General features: G+C 39.8%; 1 protein-coding gene across 7 annotated transcripts; it reads left to right on the top strand.

The window, feature by feature from the left end:
• Positions 1–198: 198 nt before the first annotated feature.
• LOC122832309 (von Willebrand factor A domain-containing protein 5A-like) lies at positions 199–25,115 on the top strand. Of its 7 annotated transcripts, none has more exons than XM_044118931.1 (24): positions 199–243; positions 9,228–9,275; positions 10,008–10,067; positions 11,044–11,100; positions 11,476–11,505; positions 14,155–14,214; positions 14,352–14,554; positions 14,641–14,863; positions 14,957–15,123; positions 15,214–15,328; positions 15,430–15,605; positions 16,090–16,178; positions 16,356–16,500; positions 16,685–16,764; positions 16,848–16,962; positions 17,064–17,222; positions 17,346–17,449; positions 18,430–18,659; positions 19,204–19,245; positions 19,877–19,909; positions 20,719–20,751; positions 22,259–22,440; positions 24,330–24,453; positions 24,562–25,115. In XM_044118931.1, the coding sequence occupies exons 2-24, from the start codon at positions 9,233–9,235 to the stop codon at positions 24,639–24,641; spliced, it is 2,550 nt and encodes an 849-aa protein (XP_043974866.1). In that variant the 5' UTR covers positions 199–243; positions 9,228–9,232; the 3' UTR covers positions 24,642–25,115. The 7 variants fall into 7 exon arrangements, with proteins under 7 accessions (XP_043974866.1, XP_043974863.1, XP_043974867.1 ...); XM_044118928.1 differs by lacking the exon at positions 199–243 and adding an exon at positions 1,357–1,496; XM_044118932.1 differs by lacking the exon at positions 199–243 and adding an exon at positions 1,357–1,496 and having other exon boundaries at positions 14,170–14,214.
• The last annotated feature ends 1,612 nt before the right edge of the window (positions 25,116–26,727 follow it).

Here is a 26,727-nt window from a genome sequence, read left to right on the forward strand (position 1 = left end):
TAAGGTTATAATCACCCAAAATGGGGACTGATTTACAGGTAGTGAGGTGCCAGTGAACAAACTTGTCCCCCTGGTGGTTGTGAATGGTAAACAACGCTTTAGGAGCTGCCGTTAATGGTTTGAGTGAGGGCCTGAGAATGGTTTCCAGTTTTCCGGTTCGATGGAGGAGGAAGGTTCCTGTGAGCAGTGGATCGGGTTCGGTTCTGGCTGTGTAGTGCGCTTATGTAAATGTTCTGGGTGCAGGTGAGGCCCGGGGTCCCCTGGGTTTGGTTTATCTTTCCCTATTTCCTTCTAAATGTCAAGTGTGTGGAAGCGGGATGTGGAAGTCCCTTGTGTTTGTTCCTTACCTCTTTGTCTTTCGTTAAGCAATTTCTTTGGTTTGGCAAATCCTTTCATCTGATTCCTCAGGAGGGTCTGTCATTAAGAATGAGATTACTAGTCTTTCAGTGATGAAAGAAAATCCTTCTGAAACCAAAAAGTCCAAGACTTTTGTTTTTAATTTAATCTCTTAATCTCAATTAGACTCTGTCCTCTTCTGCTCTGCAGTGAGAGATGTGACTGACAGATCGGCCCACCAGGTCATGATTGCACATTTGCCTTTAACAATATTCACGCCACTGTTGCCAACTCACAGACTTTTTTGCTATATTTAGCGACATTTCAGACAAAAAAAAAAAGTATATCAGCCAAAATCAAAATCGGCAGGTCAGGCTTTTTAACAATTGGTAACCAGGATTTGGCCAGAAAACTGCAATTGGTGCAGCCCTAAACATATTCATGACATTCTTTGATTAAATAAATTTCTCTTAAGCGTTACTCCAATAGCTAAAAATGTAATTTATACCAGGTGAGTCTTTCTCCCTGAGAATGTGGATTGGTACTGGTACTGATTTTGAATCTTCAAATGATTTTAACAGAAGTTTCACATAACTTAGAAGTTGATGTAAAAATAATGCTTGTTTTAGCCACAAAATGATTATGCTCAGCAGCAAACAACATATCCCCAACAGCACAGAACAGCTCATCAGTGTAGCAGCTGGCATAAAAACATTTTGCTAGACAATGTCAAACATTGAGAAGTTTTAATTATTGTTATCAAATGTTATCAAACACAGCGTTTTGAAGCCAAAAACACCTCAGAACCCAGGAGCAATTTTTTTATTTGTTTATTTATTTTTATCAATAAAATAATAATTTCTACATACATTATCAAATATATATCATTGTATAAACAAATCACTTCATAGTGAAATTGTGTGTTTTTGATATTATATTGACAGAAATTATTACAAAAAAAAAATCAGCTCCCTAAGTGGCCTTCGGGCCCTAAGCTGCTGCTTAGTTTTCTTATGCCATGGGCCGGCCCTGGCTCCACCCATTCAGATCTTTCTCATACTGAACCCGAACGCGCCTAGCACGTCCGTGTTCACATTTTCTGCTGTACCTTGAACGAAATTTCAGAAAGACAACAGCGGACGAAGCTTCGTCAACAGAAGGTCTGTGGTAAACCTAAAACATATCTGTCTGTTATCAGCAACTATTCTTACTCGTAAGTTTTCCTCTCCTCTCTTCATTTGTTTTTGCTGTTCTGACGCGTTTAACGCTGTGATTAATCAGATCTAAGGAAGCTGGGTCAAAACCGTTAGGCCCATTTTTTTATTTTTATTTTTTGTCCAGCTCCACTTTTTACAGTTAAAAAAGGTTTAAGTTCATAAAAAGACACTACAGATATGTAGTATATCTTCCACATATACACCTCCTTTAACCTTTCAAAAGCTGTTTTTCTTGGCCATTTTTTGGTCTTGCGACTGTCCGGACTCAATTACTGCTTTAAAAATGTCTTAAAAATTACATTAAATCTGTTCAAATATATTTTATTTCCTGTTTGGCATGATTTAAAAAGTATTTTCTTCATCCTTTACAAATTTTCAAAGGATTTTTTTTTATTATTTACAGAATAGATTTTTGTACAATTTTAGTATTTTTTAAACAGTATCATGATAAAAATGATAAAGTACCATGGGTGGGCCAGGTACTTCAAGATGTGGTAGAAAAAGTCCACATCCTGAAGATGTGGTGGGCCACATCTGACAAGAACTGTCACATGGTCACATCCTCATCAGAACGAATTCACAAATACCTGGTTCTAAAACCTGCTTGAAAATAACCATTTCACTTTGTCCACATGGACATTAAAATACTCAGGAGTAGAGGTGTGCCGATCGATCGGCCACTTATCATAATCAGACGATTTCCGTGAAAAAGTGTATGAATGGTGATCACCGATCACTGTGTTTTGTTGCCGATCACAAAAAACTATTACATACTTCGCATCCTGCTTTTCCTTTACCATTAGAAGGATAAAACACGCATTTGTTGTAGTTGTTTATAAAATGAGGAGCGGCCATTTCCCAGAAACGTTCTCCTACTGTTTCCAGTATTAGAGGCCCAGTCTTTCCCTCGGGGGCTCTTGTGCGAAATTCTGTTCCCCTGTGAAAATCTGTTCCCCCTGTGTCGGGAGCGCGCATTGCAGCCAGAGAGGCGGATCTGAACATTTTCACGGCGCTTCTGATCGATTTCTCGGTAAAACAACTCATATAATCATGTCAAGGTTGTACCATTCAGTTTAATCGGCAGCTGTTGTTTACAAAATTGTAAAGTAATTAAATAAACGAGGTCTTTTTACGCTGTTTTGTGTTATTTTAAACGCCAAGAGAATCGGTCTTTCTTCAACTTTTGTCACTTCAGCTTGACAGAAATAAAAGTCAGTCACCAAACACAATTTTTCAACACGTAGTGTGTATTTATAGTTTTTCATTGCTGATATAAGAGGATGGTAGCTGGCTGATAGCAAGGCACAAAAATTAAGACTTCCTGAAAAGATGAGAGTGTAGACTTTCTGGTAAATCTTGTTCTAATGTAAAATATGACAGATTACTGGATTGAGGAAATTTCTAGTATACTACATGCTACCACACATAACAATTTTTGAGAATTTGGAAACAGTTGCTCTTTATTCCCCAAAGTTATGGGAGGAGGAGAGGAGAGAATGGATATTTCAGCTGCCTGAAATAATCTGTTCCCCCTCCATAAAATGGGAACAAATTAACTTACCAGAAAATCTTTTACTGTGCTTATTCCTCTCATCATCAAAAACAAATCCTATGAATTTGGTAATACTTACTCTTTATTTGACAAAGTTATGAGGGGGGAACCAAATATTTTAGCCACTTAAAATAATCTGTTCCCCCTCCATAAAATGGGAACAAATTAACTTACCAGAAAATCTTTTACTGTGCTTATTCCTCTCATCATCAACAACAAATCATGTACGTTTGGTACCATTTGTTCTAAATTTGACAAAGTTATGAGGGGGGAACCAAATATTTTAGCCACCTGAAATAATCCGTTCCCCCTCTGTGACATGGGAACAAATTAACTTACCAGAAAATCTTTTACTGTGCTTATTCCTCTCATCATCAACAACAAATCCTGTGAATTTGGAAATATTTACTCTTTATTTGACAAAGTTATGAGGGGGGAACCAAATATTTTAGCCACCTAAAATAATCAGTTCCCCCTCTATAAAATGGGAACAAATTAACTTACCAGAAATTCTTTTACTGTGCTTATTCCTCTCATCATCAACAACAAATCATGTAAGTTTGGTACCATTTGCTCTTAAATTGCCAAAGTTATGAGGGGGGAACCAAATATTTTAGCCACCTAAAATAATCTGTTCCCCCTCCATAAAATGGGAACAAATTAACTTACCTTCAAGTCTTTAACTGTGATTATTCCTTTCATCATCAACAAGAAATACTGCAAGTTTGGAAACATTTGCTCTTAAATTGCCAAAGTTATGAGGGGGGAACCAAATATTTTAGCCACCTAAAATAATCTGTTCTCCCTCCATAAAATGGGAACAAATTGACTTACCAACAAGTCTTTAACTGTGTTTATTCCTTTCATCAACAACAATAAATCATGTAAGTTTGGTAACATTTGCTCTAAATTTGACAAAGTTATGGGGGTGGTACCATATGTTTTAGCCACCTGAAATAATCCGTTCCCCCTCTATAACAATATGGGAACAAATTAATTTACAAGAAAGGGTTTGACTGTGCTTTGGAAAAATGTACTCTTCATTTCTCAAAGATAAGGGGCCTTTGAATTTAAACTCTTTCCATAGCTCAAAGTTTTGTAAGTATAAATATCAAACAGTTTTCAAAATGTAACCTGACATGTCAGGGGGCCAGGCTAGCAATGGTGCATGAGGACAGCAACCTGTCCCAGTGGGAGCCATCCGAGAAACATCGACAGCAATCCATCTCAAGTAAGAACAAGCATTTAAGCAATGTCATTTGTCATAACTGCTCTGGTGTGGGTCATCTACGGAGAAGCTGCCCTTCACCGCACCAACCAAAGCTCAAGAACACCCACCCTAAGAAGCCATCTGCACCAGACACTGTGATTATCTGCACTAAAAATGGGAAGGAGGAAATGTGCATTCAAATTCTGATCCATGGAATGAAAATATATGCCCTCTTAGACTCTGGTGCCCGGAGAAATGTGCTATCCCTACGTGACTTTAACTCATTTGTTTTAGAGTGTAGACCCACCATCCAGCCATCAGCTGCACAAACATTGCAGGGAATCGGGCCAGAGGGGCTGCCTGTGCTGGGAGAGGTTGTTCTCCCAGTCCATGTTGGAAGCAAGATAGTGGATGTGAACTTCATCATTGCTGACACAGCCGAAAGCACAGAGGTCATCCTGGGTCAACCCTTCCTGCAGCAGTCAAGTGCCTGCTTGGACTATGGGCGTAAGGAAATAACTCTGTTTGGAGAGAAGATTCCTCAGCTGGGTTTTGACCTCCAGGCTGGAGTACACGTTGTGAGGGTGGCCCGTACCACAGTCCTAGAGCCTGGGCGCGAGTATGTGGTGCCCGGCCTCTCCCGATCCTGCCATACAGCCAGCGAAGTTCTCATGTTAAGCCCTACTAAAGCTTTCATTGAAAAGCACAATGTTCTTGTGGCCCATGTTGTTGTCCAGCAGCAACAGTCAGCCAGCCTACCCATCAGGATCTTCAACCCCAGCACTATCCCTGTTAAGGTAAAGAAGGGAACAGTGGCTGGAGTGCTTCAGCCAGTACAGGTTGTTGCAGGAAAGGAGTTTCAGACAGCTGGAGCTGACAGAGCCAATAATGTGCATGAACCTATTAACCATGTCTCTTTTTCTATACCGAACCATCTCCAGGAACTGTATGCTGAAAGCTGTGGTGGATTGTTGGAGGAGGACCGCCATCAACTGGGCCAGTTATTGCAACGATACGCCGATGTGTTCTCCACTGGCCCAAATGATTTGGGTCGCACCAGCATTGTGAAACACGACATCCTGACTACTGTAGGGCCGCCGGTGAAACAGCCCCCCCGGAAAATGGCTCGGCAGAAACAAGAAGCAGCTGACCAGCAGGTGCTTCAGAGCTTGGAGGCTGGTCTTGCCCAACCCAGTAATAGCAGTTGGGCAGCACCAATTGTGATGGTAAGAAAGAAGGATCAGAGCTCTAGACTCTGTGTAGATTACAGGGCCCTGAATGAACAAACAATTAAGGATGCGTACCCACTGCCTCGAATTCAAGAAACCCTGGACACCCTCTCCACTGCGAAGTTCTTCAGTACACTTGACCTAACGTCTGGATACTGGCAAGTGGAGATGACACCTCGGGCGAGAAGAACCGCAGCATTTTGCACACGTAAAGGGCTTTTCGAATGGAATGTGATGCCTTTTGGACTGTGTAATGCTCCAGCCACTTTCCAAAGGCTCATGGACCGTGTCCTGGCAGGGCTGCAATGGGAGACCTGTTTGGTCTATCTCGATGACATTATAGTTCTAGGACGAGACACTGGTCAGATGTTAGAGCGACTGGAGCATGTGTTCGCCAGGCTGCGTGCAGCTAACCTCAAGCTCAAACCTTCCAAATGCTGCTTGTTTCGGGAGCAAGTAATTTTCCTAGGCCACAAAGTTTCTGCTGAAGGTGTTGCCACAGACCCCCAGAAGATTCAGCGGGTACAGGAGTGGCCCACACCTCAGAACGTGGGGGAGGTGCGGCAGTTTGTGGGGCTGGCTTCCTATTATCGCCGTTATGTGGAAAATTTTGCCACCATTGCCAAGCCCCTCCACGAGCTCACCAAAAAGTATGCACGTTTTAACTGGACGACTCATTGCCAGGAGGCTTTTGAAGAACTGAAACATAGCTGCAGGGTCCTGGCAGCTATGCAGGAGGCACCCAAGGTTGGCTTGTTGCAGATGCCAGCGGTGGAACCGGGCATTGCCTCTCTTATTATCCCACCTGATGAGGCTTTGCGGCCCAATGCCCGTTGTCCACGTCCTCAGTGCCGTATTACCGATGACCTTCTCTGCAAGGCCTATGACGCTGGGGCCCGCATGGGCCAGATTGGGAACTCTCTATCCCATCTTATGCTGGCCCTGTCTTCCTCCTTGGAATCTGTTCCACTGGATCATGCACGCAAGGCCTGGTTGATGCATCTCTGCAGGCCTTTGCTCTTATGACGAGGGAACTTGGACGCACACTATCCACACTGGTTCACGCTCGCCGCCAGGTCTGGTTGGCGCAGTCACCACTTACTGAGCCTTGTAGGAGGACCCTCCGGGCCCTGCCTGTGGTTCCGGGGAAACTTTTTGGTTCTGCGGCACTGGATGCCTTGGACCGTACAGCTCAGGCCTCTAGAACGAGGCAACAGCTGGCAGGGCTTCACAGACGTGATCGCCAGCCAGTCAGCACCTGGGCGGCTGTGGGTCCTTCACGGAGGTCCTCAGGGCCTTCTCCTTCTTCCACTGAGCCCCAGGGGCTGGTACCAGGTCAGAGATCGGTCCAGAGACCTGCTCCAGATCGGAGAAACAGAGCTCGAGACCAAGCTGGGACAAGGTTCTTTCATCTCTTTCGAGCCGCGCAGTCTGGCCGGCGTCCTCCCGGGCCTTCGAAGGGCCGGGGGGCCCGCAGATGATGCCTTAGGGCCGGCGGTCGGTTATTTTTCCCCGGGACAGCTCAGCTTCTGGGCTGCCCACACCCCGGACTTGTGGGTGTTGTCCACCCTGTCCCGGGGGTACCGTCTTCTATTCCGCCGCCGGCCACCTATCCCTGGCCGGGTCAGGATGACTGTGATCCACGACCCGGTGAAGGCACAGGCACTGAACCAAGAAATCTGCACCTTGCTGGCCAAGGGTGCTATAGTGCCTGTGGACCCCCTGCTGGATCCAGGGGGCTTTTATTCCATGTATTTTCTGGTTCCGAAGAAGACCGGGGGCCTGCGTCCAGTCTTGGACCTCAGAGGCCTGAATGTGTACTTGAAGGTCATGCCCTTTCATATGCTGACCACCAAGGAAGTGTTGCAGGCGATTTCCCCGTGCAATTGGTTCACTTCCATAGATCTCAGGGATGCTTATTTTCACGTCCCAATCGCTCTGCCCCATTGGCGGTTTCTTCGTTTTGCTTTTCAGGGGAGGCATTTCCAGTTCAGGGTCCTCCCGTTCGGACTTTCACTGTCTCCCAGGGTGTTCACCCGATGTGTTGCCACGACCCTCTCTCCTCTGCAGGCACAAGGATTAAGGATCCTCCCATATCTGGACGACTGGCTCATTTGTGCCGCGACGCGGGACCAGGCGGTTCGAGATACTCTGTTAGTGCTCCATCATGTGGGATGCTTGGGCTTGCAGGTGAACATGAAGAAAAGCAGTCTGACTCCCTCACAGGAGACTGTCTTCCTGGGCATTGCCATGGATTCCATCTCAATGACTGCTTGCCCGTCACCCCAGCGGGTGGACAGTATATTGAGCATGCTCCCGGAATTCAGGCGCGGCATGGCACTGCCTCTTGTGCGGTATCTTCGACTTTTGGGCATGCTTACAGCTGTGTCTGCCGTAGTGCCCTTGGGGCTGCTGTCATTGCGGCCCTTCCAGATGTGGTTGAACAGCTTGAATCTGGATCCCGCATGGAACACTCATTGTCTCCGAAGACTTCGGGTGGGGCCTCAGTGTCTTCAGTCTCTGTCCTAATGGAGGGTGAGGTTGTTTATGACCACAGGGGTCCCGCTCGGTTCCCTCCCGTGTCGTCGGGAAGTTGTGTTTACGGATGCATCCTCCACGGGCTGGGGTGCGACCTGGCGGGGTCAAATGGCACAGGGGACATGGTCCCAGCGGCAGAGCAGGGAACACACCAATGTCCTGGAGTTACAGGCTGTACTTCTGGCTCTTCAGAGCTTTCTTCCAGGCTTGCAGGGGAAGCATGTGCTGGTGAGGTCAGACAACACCACAGTGGTTTTTCACATCAACCACCAGGGGGGAACCAGGTCAAGGAAACTGTTGTGCTTGACTCGACGGCTTCTGACCTGGGCAGCTCCATGCATAGCCAGCCTCAGAGCAGCCTACATCCCAGGGCCGGAGAATGTGCCAGCAGATTTTCTATCCCGTCAGAAGCCGCTTCCAGGGGAGTGGAAGCTTCACCGAGAGGTAGTGGAGTGCATCTTGAAGGTCTTTGGCAGGGCGGCAGTGGACCTCTTTGCCTCAAGGGACGCATTTCACTGTCCCCTTTGGTTCTCATTGGACAACACCAGCCCTCTGGGGCGCGATGCCCAGGCACACGTAGTCGCTGTTCCTTGTTGCTGATTCCTCGTGACCTTGTTGATATGAGTCATCCAGTGCTTGAAGCACCGCCTCTGGCGGTCAGTAGGGATGAAATAGAACGAAAGTTACTACCGTAACTACGGTTCTATGAATCCCGGATGACCGCCAAGTCTAATCCCTCGGAATCTCTGCTTTCGCGAGAAGATTGAGGGATTGATTGCCGGGTGCCACGTGACTATATAGAGTCACGTGGGTCCCCGGCAGGTCACAGGTGACTTTGTTGTCATTAGTACTCGACCTGCGCATGCGCAAGAATGATAATTCAGTGCTTGAAGCACCGCCTCTGGCGGTCATCCGGTATTCATAGAACCGTAGTTACGGTAGTAACTTTCGTTCGTTGTTCGCTTTGCCAAGAGTAGGAATAAAGTTCTGAAGCTTCCATCTGCCTCCTCCTCGTTCTTCTTTGCCGCTAGCAGAGCAGAACCTACGAGCTTGTTACCAGCAAACGAGCCGAAATAGACAACAGATTGTTCGGGATTTACGAAGGTAACACCAGCATTACACGCCTCTTCCTTCTTCTCTCACAGGTACAATGGTGAACTGCTGTGGTTTGGTCACTGACAACAAGGAACCAGGTACCCAGCCGTTAGTAAACAGTCTATAATAACAGATTTTATGTCTGCCTGTTCCTCAGTCATGTCTCCTATTTAATCTAACTGATTTATTGGGTTCTTCTCAGAATTTGTCATAATTCAGCATAGAAGGAACAATGAACAGTTTAATTGAGACATGTTTAAAAATTTTTTTATGGTTCATTCATGTCTTTCTTTTGAATGTTCTTTTAAGAACATTAAAATCTCAGCAACTCTAATTTCCTGATTGGTTAAATGTCAGTAAAATCCTCTCTGTCTGATATGGTTGCTTGGAGATATACTCAGACCCCAAAAACTTGTCCATATTTTGTCACATTACAACCACAAACAGAAATATATTTATTGGAATTTAATGTGAAAATTGAACACAACTGTGAAGGGGGAAGGGTATGAATACTTTTGCAAACCACTGTATGTAAAACCATAGTTTTACAGAAATATGTGTTTTTGGTAAATTAGTTCACTAAAACAAAACGAGGCGCAAGCAGAGAAGAAGCTCAATGGCGGCTTATCAGCCTTATTGGGGTTTAATTTTCACTGTAAGATCTTCATCAAAATAGATTTCAGAAGATTTGCATTTTATATGTTAAAAATTAATTAAATTTTTTTTCTCTGTACTTTTGGAATGGAGCCTATGTCTTGTTTAGATTATGCAAAACTTTGTAAGTGAAGCAAAAAATAGAAAAAAATTACAGTCATTCTGATGTGTTTCAGGAAGGGGAGCTAAATCGTCCGACTTAGCTCAAAAGAAGAAAAAAGGTGGAATATTCTCTGGTAAGTAAAACAATGAACGAGTTACAAGCACAACATCCTTAAACAGTCCTCAATCTGTTATTGGTCCTGAGAAACTGTCAATAACATCATTTGGTCTTATTGTTTATTTAAATGGACAAACCTTAAAATTAGGAACATGTCAAATATATTGTTGAATGGTACTGTTATTTAAAATGTTAGCAATTTGTAGCAGAAACTAACCTTTAAATGGCGCTGTTTTATTTTTTCAAACACTGAGTCAGAAATGTCCTTTTAGTCACTCTGGGCTCCAGCATCTGACAGACATTGCTAAGCAAAACAAGCCCTGAAACTACTGATGAATAAAATTGCAGCAGTTAAAATTTTAATCAACAACAACAAAAAAATGGTTAATTAAAGGATTTTCTGATTGTTAGCTGTCTTTAGTGTTTCTGAATGAATGTCAGTCAAATTTCAAGTTTTATTTTCAGAATTTCATTAGCAGAGAGTTGAGTGAAAATACTATTCCTTAATGAATGATAAGTTTATGGAGTAAATTCATGAATACACCAACCTTCAAAGAATATGGAAAATATCCTGTGAAAGATGTGACTAATTCCAAGAAAAATTAAAAGCTTCATTAATGATAATCTTTTTGCAGAACCTCTGTATATTGTTGTTGTGAAAGAGTAATTTTGCTGTCAGATTGTCATGATTATATGGCTGGCAATAATGTTCAGAAAATACGCCTCCATCTATTAACCCCCCAACAGTGTAAGTGTGACTCTTGGACAAGAGTGAACCGGGGTTGTCCCGTCAAACCGTCAGTTCCCAAAACCACAAAAAAAAAAAAAAAAATTGAAGGCGGGGAGCTTGTGAAAGCTCTGTACTTTTTACCACTTTTTAGAATGTGGGAGGGTTAAATGATGTAGTACTCAGTTACACATGCAGAAACATTTACTTGTTCCGTGATGATGGTCAACGTTCCTCAGTAATGCTCAGTTTCTTTTTATTCTAGGGTGGTTTGGCAAGAAGAGCTCTTGTAAGATAGAGGGACATCCAAATTTCAGGAATCGTAAGTAGTATTTATTAATGCTGTGGATTATTGAAACTCAACTCAGGTACCCACTTATCAAGCTCTTTTCACTTCACAGAGGTTAGCCACTGAACCCCCACAGTTAGCCACTGTGGGGGTTCAGTGGCTAACCTGGCTAACAGTGGCTAACAGTGGAAACAATCACAATAATTTGTTGAGAGTACTCTGAAATAACACAAGATATTCCAGTATCTTGTGTTATTAATTATATGGATGGTGATGGTATGTTCTTGCCTATAAATGATGAATAGTTTTATTTTATTATGGTTTAATTTTTACTTTGAAATATTTTGGAAGAGCTCATTCAATGTAGGTTTTACCCTTTCTTTTTTCCCTTTTCTGTTTTTGTGACAGCTGGGTTTGATCGATCTCGAACACGGGAAAGTAAGTAAAAGAACTCCAAAATTAAGTACATTATCTGAAAAACTCTCAATAACAGATTATTGTTCTCCTACTGCTTCCTGTCTTCTTTTCTTTTCTTTACTGCCAGTAATAACAGCCACCTGTTGTGTGACTCATGTGACGCAAAAAAAGTATTTCCATTGCAGTTTTGCGAAATACATCTATTTCAATGCAACCAAAAAACTCATTGTCAAAAAATTATTAATTTTTTTTCCTTCAAATTGATGTTTCTGTGACGTAAATTTATCTCCGTAATTTCAGTTAGTGCGTCTCTATGCTTGTGAGAGAAGACCAGTCTGACACTTTTTGACACCAATGTAGATTTACGAAGATTTACATTTTATTTGTTGAAAATAAATCACATTGTCTCTGGACTTAAACCGCAATGAAGAATTATATTTTAAGGATGAAGCAGTGATGAGGTTTTCTCAAACTAGAATTTTCTAGTTGTTTGAAATAAATTTTGCTTAATTTTATTCACTTAATCTTTTTAATTTAAAAGAATTTTGGACCTAACATTAAAATCTCAGCAACTCTAATTTCCCGATTGGTTAAATGTCAGTAAAATCCTCTCTGTCTGATATGGTTGCTTGGAGATATACTCAGACCCCAAAAACTTGTCCATATTTTGTCACATTACAACCACAAACAGAAATATATTTATTGGAATTTAATGTGAAAATTGAACACAACTGTGAAGTGGGAAGGGTATGAATACTTTTCCAAACCACTGTATGTAAAACAATAGTTTTACAGAAATATGTGTTTTTGGTAAATTAGTTCACTAAAAAAAAAAAGGCGCAAGCAGAGAAGAAGCTCAATGGCGGCTTATCAGCCTTATTGGGGTTTAATTTTCACTGTAAGATCTTCATCAAAATAGATTTCAGAAGATTTGCATTTTATGTTAAAAATTAATTAAATTTTTTTTCTCTGTACTTTTGGAATGGAGCCTATGTCTTGTTTAGATTATGCAAAACTTTGTAAGTGAAGCAAAAAATAGAAAAAAATTACAGTCATTCTGATGTGTTTCAGGAAGGAGAGCTAAATCGTACAACTTCGATACAAGGAACAGAGATCTTGGCCTATTCTCTAGTTACTAGAGAATAGGCCAAGATCTCTGTTCTGCTGTATGGTAGCTTAGGTCCTGGTGATCAGTCTCAGTTTTCTCTGAAAGTGAAACAAACTGTCTATGAGTCAGTGCCCTTGCTCTGATGAAATTAACTGTGTTAGTTACGACATCAACCACATGATTCATTTTTAACACAACAATTCTTGATGCATAATACAATGAAACAAAATTAATTTCTGCTCAGGGTTCTTTTCTGCCAGTTTGTCCTGGATTCTCTTAAATAAACCAACTTTTTTTCCTGTGAGATTTGGACACCCATCTGTTGTCACGCCCACCAGTTTGTCCCAGTTCAGACCCAAGCTTTCCAGACACGCATTTACCTCTACTAAGAGCTCACTCCCTGTTGTTGTCCCTTTCATTGACCGCATGCCTGCCAGCTCCTCCGTGATGCTAAATTCTGCATTGATCCCGCGCGAAGATGAGCAGCTGGGCAGTGTCCCGTATGTCACAGCTCTCATCCAAAGCCAGGGAAAAATACCGGTACTCAAAATCATTCACGCTGTCTTTCAGTTGCAGCACCAGCTTCGTCGCGATGTCCTCAATCCTTCTCGTTACGTTTGCGGCGGGAGAGGGAGATGTTCTCAAAAGCGTCTTTATTCTCAGGACATATTAGCACTGCTTAATATACTCTCCGTCAGAGAAAGGTTTGCTCTTCCTAGCAATCTTGTGGGATATGACAAAACTTGCCTTGACTGCAGCTCCTCTAGATGCCAGGCGTTTTGTAAAAAGTGTTTGTTGAGCTTGCAACTTGGCTACGAGTACAGACGACTCAGTGACGTGCTCTTTCTCTGAAAAGTTCTTGTATCTCTTCTGTGTTTGGTCACGTAGTGACGGTGGATATTATATTCCTTTAACACAGCCACCTGCGCACCACAAACTAAACACACGGCCTTGCCTTTGACTTCAATAAAGAAATATTTCGCTGTCCATGCCTTGTTAAAAATGCAGAATTCGGAATCAACTTTTCTTTTTTACCGTGAGATGACATTTTGTGGGGATCGTGTATTCGGCTGCTAGCATCACCTGTTGCTGTGCGTTAGCATTTACGTATGCATTCATAAGCGGTCGTCAAGCCCTTTCAAAATAAAAGACAGCTGTGTGCATGCACACGAAAATACGGTGTTTTGTTTTGACTGGGGGGCCTTGGGCGGACAGGATGCCCAACGACCATATCTGGCCCAGACCTTAAATACCCAGGTCTGTACTATGCGGTGCTTTTTGAGTTCCCATGTCATAATGTGGTATATTGGGGTAAGGGTGACCTAATATTTGTTATATCTATCTCATCATATACATTTGACTTCCATGTATCACAAAACACAACCATGTGCAAGATTAATTTATTTAAAGTAATTAAATCTGATTTTTAAATGCAATACTTACGTCACTGTTATGTCCCCGTTATAAGTTTTTCCTGATTAATTTTAAATGTTTGTTTGCTTGTGATATAACAAAAAAGTTTCTGCCTGCTTTAAAGCTTTTTAATCCATTTCCCCCCAAACTTGTCTGCTTCACAGGTACAATGAACTGCTTTGGTCTGCTCACTGAAAAGAAGGAACCAGGTACTCAGCCGTTAGAAAGCAAACAACACTTGGTTTCTTCTCAGAAAGTCTTTTTAGCACAGAACCTGTAAAGTGTAATAAGACGCTCATAAGATATATTTCTATGGTTCATTCACATCTTTCTTTTGCTGATTTAGTTCCTCTGAAGAGCATTGATGCTCAACTGGAGGTGAAGGACCATGTAGCTACTCTGGTCTCCACTCTGAACTATGAGAACAAGGAGGACAAACCTCTAGAGGCTGTGTTTGTCTTCCCTCTGCCTGGAGATGCTGCTGTGTGTCATTTCAGTGCTCAGATTGGAAAAACACACATTGTAGCTGAGGTGAAGGAGAAACAGCAGGTGAGCTGGAACAAAGATGTCTTCTCTATAAAGAAGCTGAAACACAGAAAAGTGAACATTGCTGACATGCTTCATGTGGACTGCAGGCTCAGGAGGAGTATGATGATGCCCTGAGCTCCGGTCAGCAGGCCTTCCTGTTGGAGGAGAGTGATGAGAGTCCAGATATTTTCTCTCTGAAAGTGGGCAGGCTGCCTCCAGGAGAGAGCGCCTCCATCAGGCTGGAGTACGTCACTGAGCTGGCTGTGCAGGCTGATGATGGGTTGAGGTTCTGTCTGCCTGCTGTGCTCAACCCTCGATACCAACCTCAGGGTAGGAAAACCAGCCGATGGATGGATGGATGCACTGATTTACATTTTAATTACAAACTAAATGACTCCCAGTTTTCTCTCATGTTGTTTCCAGGTAGTGAAGGTCCCAGTGTCCAGGTGACCTCAGTACCAGCCTCTCTGGTGCCCTACAGTCTGTCCTTCTCTGCCAGAGTGTCCTCTCCTCGTCCAGTCTCTAAAATAGAGTCCAGTTGCTCTCTGGAGCCTCTTCAGTATCTCAACGCTGATCAAACTCAGGCCACGGTGGGTAGAGACCTGATTTTACTGCTGGATGTAGTTACTATGAACAAGATAAATCACTTTAGTTTTCTTATTTTTGTTTTTGAATTATAGGTGAAGTTGGGTGGAGGACACAAGTTTGACAGAGACATTGAGCTACTAATTTATTACAAAGACACCCACCAGCCCTCTGCTGTGGTGGAGGCAGGACAGGCCTCTGCCAAACCTGGTGAGAACGGATTACTTAAGGTCTTACTGATTATTAAATGTTAGAGTATCAAGAGGTTCATGTTTGTTTTTGGGTTTTTTTCCATCTCCAACATGTCCCAGGCTCTCTGATGGGTGACCCAGTGGTGATGGTTAGCCTTTACCCTGAGTTCCCCCAATCAGTGATGTCATCACTCGCCACCTGTGGAGAGTTTGTGTTCTTGATGGATCGATCAGGAAGTATGGGCTGCCCCATGAACAACAACACACTGCAAGAAACTCGCATTAGCAGTGCACGGGTATTTATCCAAGTTTTAAAGGGTTTTTTTAACCCCTTAACTGTCTCCCCAAAAGCTCTTAAATGAAATTCAACTGGTCTATGAGGGCACCGACGTCCTCATGGCAGCGACATTTCTGTGTAGAGTTGATGACTGCTCATTTTATTTAATACAGAAAGTGTTTTAAGTTTGAATAATTAGAATAAGTTTTCCATTTAAAAACTTATCTGAGAAGGGTTAGAACAAAATCAAACTTTTGGCACACTGAAACAATTGTTTAAAAATTGTTATCATATTGAATACCATTGTCAAAACTAGAAATCTAGCAATTTTGTCACTTGGTATTATATAGACTTTTAACCAAGCAGTCGTTTTTTCTGTTCAGGCCTTCTTTATGAAGGTTCATTGTCAGAAACTATGACCACCATAATCTTTGTCATAAAGTAATTGGCATTCCTGATGTAAAAAAAACTCTTTCAGCTCCTGATATTTTGTCTTTCTTTAGGACACTCTGCTGTTCCTGTTGAAGAGTTTACCAATGGGCTGCTACTTCAACATTTACAGTTTTGGTTCCTCCTTTGAGCACATCTTCCCGTGAGTGACATCTAAGTCTTTCCTTTATCGACCAATACTCAAAAAAAGGAAAAATTTACTAGTCCCTAACTTTCCTTAATATCTACTCAAGAGCTCATGTGAAAGTGTTGTTTCTTTATATTTTATTCAGTATGATTTTCTTTTTTGGAGTATTGGTTGTATTGTTCTTAATGGCAGTAAGAGTGTGGAGTACAATGAGAAGACCATGGAGGAGGCTCTGAAAAAGCTTGAAAAGATGGAGTCTAATCTTGGAGGAACAGAAATTCTTCAGCCTCTCAAACACATTTACAGCCAGGCCTGCATTCCCAAACATCCTCGACAGGTCAGATATACACACTTTTATTGCACCAACTCTAGAAGTTGCACCAGCAAATAATCAGCTTTATCATATCTATGTAAAATGAACAATGTGGTTGTTCACCACAATGACTCCTACTGCTTCACTCATTTCTGGAATGTTAGAAAAACTTGTTTTCTCCCAAGCTCATTTACATCTCCTCCCTCAGTTGTTTGTCTTCACTGACGGAGAGGTTGGAAACACCAAAGAAGTTACTGATCTTGTTAAGAAGAATGCAGGCTCCCACAGGTGGAACCATAAACACACAGATTCCCAGTCTGGTTCATGTTCTGATGTCATTGTGAGTTAGAAATCAAACTCTTGTATTTTAGGTGTTTCTCTTTTGGGATTGGAGAAGGAGCCAGCTCTGCTCTCATCAACGGGATGGCCAAAGAGGGTGGAGGTCACGCTCAGTTCATCACTGGGGCTGACAGGATGCAACCAAAAGTAAAAACAACATTTCTGAAAAAAAAAAAAAAATTCACCAGCTCATCAGAATGTGATGATAGTAAAAGTAAATAATTTCACAACTAATGTTTGAATCACAGGTGATGCAGTCACTCAGGTTTGCACTGCAGCCGTCTGTGGCGGACATTTCTGTCTCTTGGGATTTACCAAAGGGAGTGTCCGCCACCGTTCTCTCTCCACCCATTACAACTATTTTTCAGGGTCAAAGGTCACTGATTTATGCTCAGCTAACTCTACAGGTAGGGTCACTTCTGTCTGTTTCCTCCTTAAGTATCATTTTAAACTTCACTGGTGAGATTTAAATTATACTATATATATATATAGATATATATTTCTTCCTCCAAATCAAATAATTTTTACAGAGTTCAGAGGAAGCAGATGGCAGTGTGACAGTGAAGTACAGCCTGACAGGTCAACCCTCTCAGAGCCAGCTGCACTTCAATCTCAAACCTGCAGAGGACTCTGGGTAAAACAGCTTAGATCATTGTTTTAAGGCAATACCTGTGTAAGTCAGACGATTGTCACGGAAACCATGTGTTTTAATATTTACTTGTTTCTCAAAAACTTTGCAATATAAAGTGTTCCCTTTTTGTCAAGTTATTTTTTAGAGAGGCTCCATGTCCTGTTTCCCTGTGTAATCTTCAAGATTTTTGGACATTTTGAAGTCTCTTAAATGGCAGAAAATTTGCAGCCAAGGTGTATGGTTCAAGAATTGTCAACTAGACATTATTAGCAGAGGGGCTGCACAGTGGTGCAGTTGCTGGCACTGTTGCCTTGCAGCAAGACAGTCCTGGGGTCCTTCTGCATGGAGCTTGCATGTTCTCTCTGAGCAGCACGGGTTCTTGGACATCTTCAGGGCTTTCTCTTCAGATGCAGTTCTCATGAATTGTGGCCTGAATTTCATTGGTGCCTGTTTGGGTGGCAACCAGACTGTTTAAATTCAGTCTTTTAGAGCTACTGTCAAGTAGCTCTAAAAGACTACTTGACTACATCAGTTTGCAGGTTTGCATCTGCAAACCTCATCGTCAGGTTGAGGTTGAGGAAACGAGTCCGTTTCTGTGGGTATCGGAGTTGCTGTGGTGGGGAAACCCAGTGTGATCAGGAGTTGTCCGATGTATCTGATGTGTTTTTGTCGTGTTCATAGTCAGGATCTCAAGGTGTAGCCATATAGTGAAGGATGCTATTTATTTACAGTGCTGGTTTTAATTTCTTCATTTCTTCCTTTCTCCGCTTCTAAATTGACCAGGTGGTTGTTTGAGTTTACAAAAAACGTTTGGAAGAATAAAGAAGGTGCATGAGGAAATATAAGTGAAGATTGGCCATATCCTAAAGAAAAAAAGGGGCATGTTACAGAAAAAGCATGCAAACAAACATAATAGAGGAGTTAATCTTTATGTTGAAAGAGAATGAGCTCCATCTTTAGATGTTTTTCCTTCCTGTCTGCAGATTAACAGTCCACAGACTGGCTGCTCGTACTGTGATTCGCTCCCTGGAGTCTGAGGAGAGGACACAAAGTGAGCAGAAAGATGAAGACATGAAGAAGAAGGTGGTGGAGCTCAGTATCCAATCAGGAGTGAGCAGTTCTTTCACTGCCTTCATTGCTGTTAACAAAGACAGCGGCGAGTCCGTTGAAGGACCTCTGGTGCGCAGAAATGTCGCAACACCTTTCTATGGAAGTGAGTGATTTTTATTTTTAAATAATCGTTAATAGAGAGTTAGAATAGGTATAAATGGCAAGTAAAACTCCTTTTGACTACAAATATGAACTGATATGATAGACTGATCAAATAAGTTTAAGTCTGAAATGATTCAGATGAAGAAGCAGAATTTCTCTAGACTATTTATTAAAAGTATTCATTCCTTTGCATATTTTGCACTCTATCGGTTTTACAAATCAATTATAATCAACAAGGTTTGGCTTTGTTTGATAATATTGAACACCAGATATAATATGTTTGGACACTGCAGTAGCAAATTCTTTCTTTCAACAGTTCTTTTGTTATTGAAGCTGTCAAACTTGTGTTAGTAAAAGCAAACCAGGCCAGCTCTACATTTAGCATCAGATTTAATCTTTGTCTGAATCCGTCCTCTGGGCTTTTGAAAACATATTTGTTGGTGTGTTCAAAAAGTCAGAATGGAACCCTCTGAAAACATTTTTGGGATAAAATATAATAGTTTTTCTTTCCTTTTTTTTAAACGTGTTCCTTTATTTTGTTCTAGGGAGCGGGAGGTCTACAGCTCGTTATAGTTCACCACCTGGTAGTAAGTAAAACTCTAAGGAGGAACTGGTACAACTTAAAAACACAATTACCTTGTACTTGGATACCATTTATTATCAATCATAATTTATTACAAATTTTGATTACATTTTCACACAAATGGAAGAGAATTTAAACGATCACAATAGCATGTATTGTATTTTTCATTGCTGTTTACATGATACCAATGTATTAAACAATATACTGCAGCAAGTTTGTGTACTTCCATTTTAACCATATCTGGTTAAAATGAAACCTTAAGCTTTATAGATTATTGTTTTATATTGTGTCTTAACAGTTAAGACAATTTCATAACCTGAGTTTTATTTTCTTTGGTAAGAAGCATTATAAAATTATTGTAACAATTAATATATCAGCAAATTATTTGCTCACTAATTTTATGTCTGTTTCAATCAATTCCAAGCAATGTTTTATGTAAAAAAAAAAAAAAAAAAAGGAGGAATTGTAGACGGAGGTAAAAATCAGAAAATGTAGAGACAAACTTACTGAAGCCCAGTCCTGTTGATTAAAACAGGTGAAGTGAATTTTACATTTGGCATTAGAGATTCAATCTGAGCATATTCTGAATACATCCTGAATGTGTATTTTTTATGTCTGTCTGTGTCTCTGTGTAGGAGATGGATGTCTGTATTTATGCGGACCAATGAGTAAGTAAAAACTCTCTCACTGTCACTTAACATTTTCACTACATACTTGGGCCACATTTACCATCAGTAATAATTACAGTAATAATAACAAGTCTTGAATAACATTTGACACAAATGGAACAGAAATTAAACAATCAATGATTTGCTGCACAGCCACAGTATGTGCTTTAATTATATTGTCCAAATCAGTAGCATGTATTTTACTTACTGTCGTTCACATCATACGAATTTCTTTAAACATTTTACTGAAAAAAAGTTTGTGTACTTTAACACTGAGATTACCTTACATAGTCAGACTCCCTTAGTCATTTGTTTAAAGTGAAAATTTAAACTTCATAGGTTATTTTTAGTTTACATTTAGTCATATTGTTTTGGTAAAGAGAAATTTATTTAATCAAAGAATGTCATGAATATGTTTAGGGCTGCACCAATTGCAGTTTTCTGGCCAATTCCTGGTTACCAATCTTTAAAAAGCCTGACCTGCCAATTTTGATTTTGGCTGATATATTTTTTTATTATTATTATTTTTGAAATGTTGCTAAATATAGCAAAAAAGTCTGTGAGTTGGCAACAGTGGGGTGAGAAAAAGTTTGTGTACTTTTACACTGAGATTACCTTACATAGTCAGACTCCCTTAGTCATTTGTTTAAAGTGAAAATTTACATATTTACTTCATAGGTTATTTTTAGTTCACATTTAGTCATATTGTTTTGGTAAAGATAAAATTAAGCCCTCAGTACCCTAGTCTGAAAGAAATTGTTGGAATGAAATGTCACAATCTCACTCCTTTTTTATTTATTCTGATCTAGCTATGATGGATTACGAAGCTCCACCAGTTTTGGGTAAGTAAAAAGAGCTGGTCCATCAACAAATAAACATTGAAACGGCAACTGAAAAACATGGATATATACTTGGATTGACCCTTTTTCAGGCATAAAACTTAATAGAGATAAATAAGATCTCAGACACCTTCTTTGATTTATTCTTAAGACCTTACTTTCTGGTGTATGGCGCCATGAAAGTGTACTTTCATAACCACATCTATTCATTCATTGTTTACACCAGTTTTACTATGTATGGTCACAGAGTACTGATGTTTATCTTCACTGGTCAGTAGGGGTGTAGTGATACAATAATCTCAAGATACAATACGATAATCTGATCACAATATGATCAGATTGTGATAGGGTTGTATTTTGTTTCTTGGCAACAAAATACAGCCCATTGTTAGTTATTGAAGAGTTGAGATTTCCAAAAACAAAGTAATCTAATGTTGCGTTGCATTTTTTTATGTTTGGAAGCTCATCCCTTTCACATAACTGGAAAAGCCGGTATTCTCTGACATTTGGACCAATATGGTTTACTTATTTTAGCATAACTCTGGTTTTACTTAGCCTATTAACACATTTAAAAAACTGGTGTGTAGTTTATAATGGGCACTTTAAGCACAAGTTGAAAGTGAGATTGGAGGAGGCGGGGTCTTGCTGCTACGCTGTCACAAACCAAACATGTTAAAAAGACGGTATAAGCCTATTGACCCCTATGGTTTAACGTATCAATACTGGCAGATGAAAAATTGATACCTTCTGAGGGTGGAAAAAAATCGATAAAAATGGTAGAATCGATATAATTATACAGCCCTACTGGTCACCAGTCAATCACACAGACAACAATGCAAGTATACATTTGGGGCATTTTAGAGTAAGTAATTAACCTACCATGCTAGGTTCCTGTGAAAGGAATCTGGAATACTTGTGAAAAATCCAGATGGGCTGAAGTAAATGGTAATGTTTTCTGTCCTTGTTTGGGGGTCAACAGTTTTTGCACTTCTCTTGTTGTCAGGCAATTGTTTAGAGGACTGAGCAGCATAAGAACTAATGCTGCCTCACCTCTTGTAGTTCTGGTACATAAGGTCACAACTCTTAAGTGCTTTTCAGACAATAGGACTTTAAATTTTATCCTTTGATAAACTGGGAGCAGTGCAGAACTTCGAGATGCTCCTGGAACTACAGGCGAGTTATCCATGCAAATTCTACATGCTCATAATATAGTTACCCTACTGGGCCAGACTTTCACTGCCCACTATATTTACTTTTTGATGTACATTGTGTTTTTAGTTGTTGATATATTAACACTCACAGAGAGGACATTGCTATGAAGAAGATGAAAGAATAGTGTCTTCAAAAAGTAGTTGTAATTTGTGTTGTTACAATATTTGGCAACAGGATTGAAATGATTTGTTTTCATAAGTACTTGAGTGAAATTTACAGAATTATTGTAACAAAACTCACTTTGGTTTCATCATAAGACAAGAGCTAAGACTTTTATTGAACCTGTTTTATGCCACAGGTGACATGCTACAAGACTTTCAGGAAGAATCCAGTGAGCCAGAAGCTGTGCTACCCAGTAAAGACCCTCTGCTGCAGCTGGTGTCCCTGCAGAAAGCATCTGGCTGCTGGATGCTTGATGCAAATCTGGCTGCTGTGCTGGGAAAGACCAGCGAGCAAGTGGAAAAGGCAAAGCCACAGTCGGTGGGTTCTAAACTAATATTTAATATACATTTTAAGGTGTTATGTTTCAAGAATAACCACATAAAGAAAATGGGAAATAAAATTGTAGGTAGTACAAATAATTATCGCTCTGTCCATTAATTTTCAAAGTTGGCTCAATAATTTTTATGGTTGCTTGCAGTTAGGGAAGTTTAAGTTCATTTGCAGAAGTAATGAGTAAAATGAAGGAAAAACAAACATGCAGTCATTCACTCACACCTGAGAACAACTTGAAGGCCATTTGTCTTACCATCCAGGTATTTGTATTGTGGGAAATGTAGTGCCAAGAAAGAAAACCTTCATGGAGAACATAGAAACTCAACACAGAAAGTCTCCAGGGATTTGAACCGAGAACCTTGTTCCTGTGAGGCGACTGAGTCAACAACCATGTTTTAATGTTGAGCTGTAAACAGAGAATTGATATGGAGTTAATCTTCAATATCAAGCATATGAAACCAAACTGGTAATCTTTAACACACACCAGACTGGATATTTAAAGAATAACCGCCAAACTGAAAATAGTCAGCAAAATACAGAGTAGCATAAGTATCATTATTTTCTTGTACAGTAGTAATAATGAATAGTAAAGTTTACAAGCGACAATGATGGGATTTAAAGCTGCAGAATGTCATTGTGACAGCTGCCCCTGCTGTCACACAGAATTGGTAATGGTTTTCTGTTTTTCTTTAATGTTACTTTACATATATTAATTAGTGTTTAGTTTAGATTTATCTATATCTTTGAAATTATTTTTATTAGTCTGACTTTTTAAGGTAACTATTTGAAGTGCACACATTTAGTTAACTTTATTTGTCAGTTCTTTGTATTTTTTGTTAAAGACAACCATTTAATTTCTTCCTTTTGAGTTATTAGTTTCCTTTGGACCTGCCTCTGGAAATTACAGATGAGCTCCAGCTGACTGAGGTCCACGGATGTCAAACTCCCTCAGCGGGCCGGTCCATTTGTTTACCAGGGGAAGGGGATATTTGGTTTATAGTTTATTTTGACCATTTATTTAATGTTTCTTCTTTTTAAAGTTAGTTTAAATTTGATATTTGTTTAATTTAAAGATTTAATAATAATCTCACTAATATTTGTTAGGTTCTTGTGTGTTTAGTTACCCCCTTGTGTGTGTTAGCAGTGGTCTGATCAGCCACTATTTAAGTTTCCCTCATGTCTTGTTTGGGAGGTCAGTTTGTGCTTGAGTTTCTTTTGTTACCACTTGAGTTACATTTTGTTATGTTGACCTCAGTTTTTGGGCCCAATTTGTCATTTTTGAATTATTTTGGACATTTTTTGTAATAAATTAAGATTATTTTTGGAAATTATTTTACGTCTCCTTGGCTGGACTATGAAAAACCCTCACATTCATTTTTATTAAATGTTTTTTTTTTTTTTTTTTTTTTTTCACATATTGGTTATTACTGTTACTATGTCATAGTGTGAGATAGATAATCTGCCTCCTCCCATTGTTGCACTGCTTTGGGTCAAAAACAACCCAGCAGAGCAAGGAGAAAGATATTGATGCTGTCAATCAACATCGTGTACTTGTTACTCACATCTTCCCACTTGAGCAGTGAGCCTGATCCACAGCACTAATATCTTCCTCCTGGCTCCAACTGGTTGCTTTTTAACAGGAGCAGTGAACTTCTGCAGCTTGCTGTAGCTGCATTGGAAGGAGCTTGATGTTATTTCTTTGACAAATTATCTGTCTCATGCCATACTGTCGTGACATTGACAATTTTAACCAATATATAAAACACTTTTTCCAAAAAGTGTGCTTTAATGCAATATCTGAAACAACTTGCAATTAAATATCATGCCAACATGGCATGATCCTGTTTTCTGTTTCGTCTCTCTCTGCTAATTAGGTCAACAATGAAGTGTGGGCGTCCATTCTGGCTCTGATCTGGCTTCATGGTTTTAAGATGGATGCAAAGGAGGAGTGGGAGCTTCTGTCTATGAAGGCTGCATCATGGATTAAAGCTCAAAACGGTAACACACATATTCAGCAGGGAACTGTTACGTTCACCATGATGCGTTTAAAACAGAAGGTACAACTAGATGCAAAAATAATACTAGTGAATCTTTTCTTTCCTTCAGCTCCATGTGTGTCGGAGTGTGTTGAAGCTGGAAATACACTGCTGGGTTGCGGCGTGAAGAAAGAAGCTCTGGGCCTCTGAGGTTTACCGACAGGCTTCAGCTCTACTATGGAAGCAGCACCTCAGTGCAGAAAAGAAAACACTGAAGTTGTTGATGACCAAGAATAACCTTAGGACTTTATTTTCTTTTTGCAAAATTTAACCAAGAATCTGCCAGCATGCCTTTAGATATTTACACTCTATGCATAAAAAAGAAGCCATGGAGCATAGCTTTATACTTAAACTTTCAGTATATGGATTTTAACCAGTTTTACTGAAACAATATGTTCATGTAATAAATGAATAAATGCATAAAAATAAAAAAGAATGCCAATAATTTATTATTTTTTTTATCCATGTTTTTGTAATCACCATGGATTTCCTGTTTTTAAGTGTGCTATAAAACAGATGTTAAAACTGGATGAAAAAATAACATCAGTGAATCTTTTCTTCAGCTCCATGTGTGTCGGAGTGCGTTGAAGCCGGAAATAAACTGTTGCACTGCAGCATGAAGAAGCTCTGGGGCTCTGAGGTTTTATATGAACAGACTTCAGCTCTACTATGGAAGCACCTGAGTGGAGGAAGGAAAAGACTGAAGTTAATGATGAGCAAGAAGCAAATGCACTCTGTTTATTCCAAGTCTAGGATTTGTTTTTCCCTTTTTGCAACATTTAATCATGCATCAGTCAGCATGGCTTGTAATATTTGAACCCTATGCATAAAACAGAAGTCATGGAGCATAAAAATGCTTTTTGTTTACTACAACGTATTTGCAATTTAACCAGTTTTATTGAAACAATTTATATATATGTATATATATGTATATATGTGTATATATATATATATATATATTTATATATGTGTATATATATATATATATATATATATGTGTATATATATATATATATATATGTATGTATATGTATATATATATATATATGTATGTATATGTATGTGTGTATATATATATATATATATATACATATGTATGTATATACATATATGTATATATATATATATATATATATATATATATATATATATATACATATGTATGTATATACATGTATGTATATATATATATATATATATATGTGAGAATTAAATGAGTAATAGAAAATAACAGCAGACCAGAAAGTATTCATCCTTCAGTTTTTTAAATGATTCTCTAAATTCCTTTCTTAGTCATTCTGGCCCTCAGACCGGTCGACCATTTTCTACCACTTCTTTGACATAAACCTTTAAACTGTATTTAACTCATTATCCAACCAAACATTGTGGTATCTGTATGTATTCAGGGTTTCTGTGAAGAATTGTTTGTGAAGAGCTGTTTGGGATTCACTCTGTTGTTCTCTACTGTATATGTTCCTAAGAAGCATTCTTCATAACAGACATATTCTCCAATAAATATGAAATACATCAGTCACAGTGTTACGGTCACTGACCTCTAGGGGCTCTCTTTATGAGAGAGCTTCTTCTTTGTGTTTCAGTTCCACCTGGCTGCCAGGTGGAACTGAAACACAACACTATGCTTGTGAAATCAATTTTATTTCCCAATAAATGCATGGTTTATAAAAAAGATAACTTGTATAATGATTAATTAATTAAATTTTTCACTTATCACTAAAACCAAGCATACCATTCAAACTAGAACCCTACTAATAGTTTATAGAACCATTATTTTGGCCTTCATCATTGAGTGCAAAGTTGCTACATTATTAGCCAATTTATTCTAAACATGCAAAGAGGTCACTCTTGTGATAAGTCATTTCATCTTTCCGTCAGATTTATTTCTGATCTTTGGCTTCTTCAAACCTGAATTTTCTTTTCATGAACGTCACCCGTAGTTGATTTTGACAAATGCTTTTACTCACATGCTGAAAAATAAAGTTCCTCTTTAGATCTCCAGCAGACTCTTGAAGGCTTTGGGTCAAAACTGAATGATGTTTAGAATTGTTCCTGAGTTCACTCATATACTGACAAAAAGCCTTTCATATTTTCAGGTCAGCAACGACTTTCCTCCAGATAGGAGACATTTCCCATCAATAATATGATTTTAGCATCACTTAGCATAGTGAAGTTCTTCTGTCTCCCACCACCAGCACTGGGACAGGGCCTACAATCAACA

This window comes from Gambusia affinis, linkage group LG06 (genome assembly GCF_019740435.1).
Source record: "Gambusia affinis linkage group LG06, SWU_Gaff_1.0, whole genome shotgun sequence".
Classification (NCBI taxonomy): domain Eukaryota; kingdom Metazoa; phylum Chordata; class Actinopteri; order Cyprinodontiformes; family Poeciliidae; genus Gambusia; species Gambusia affinis.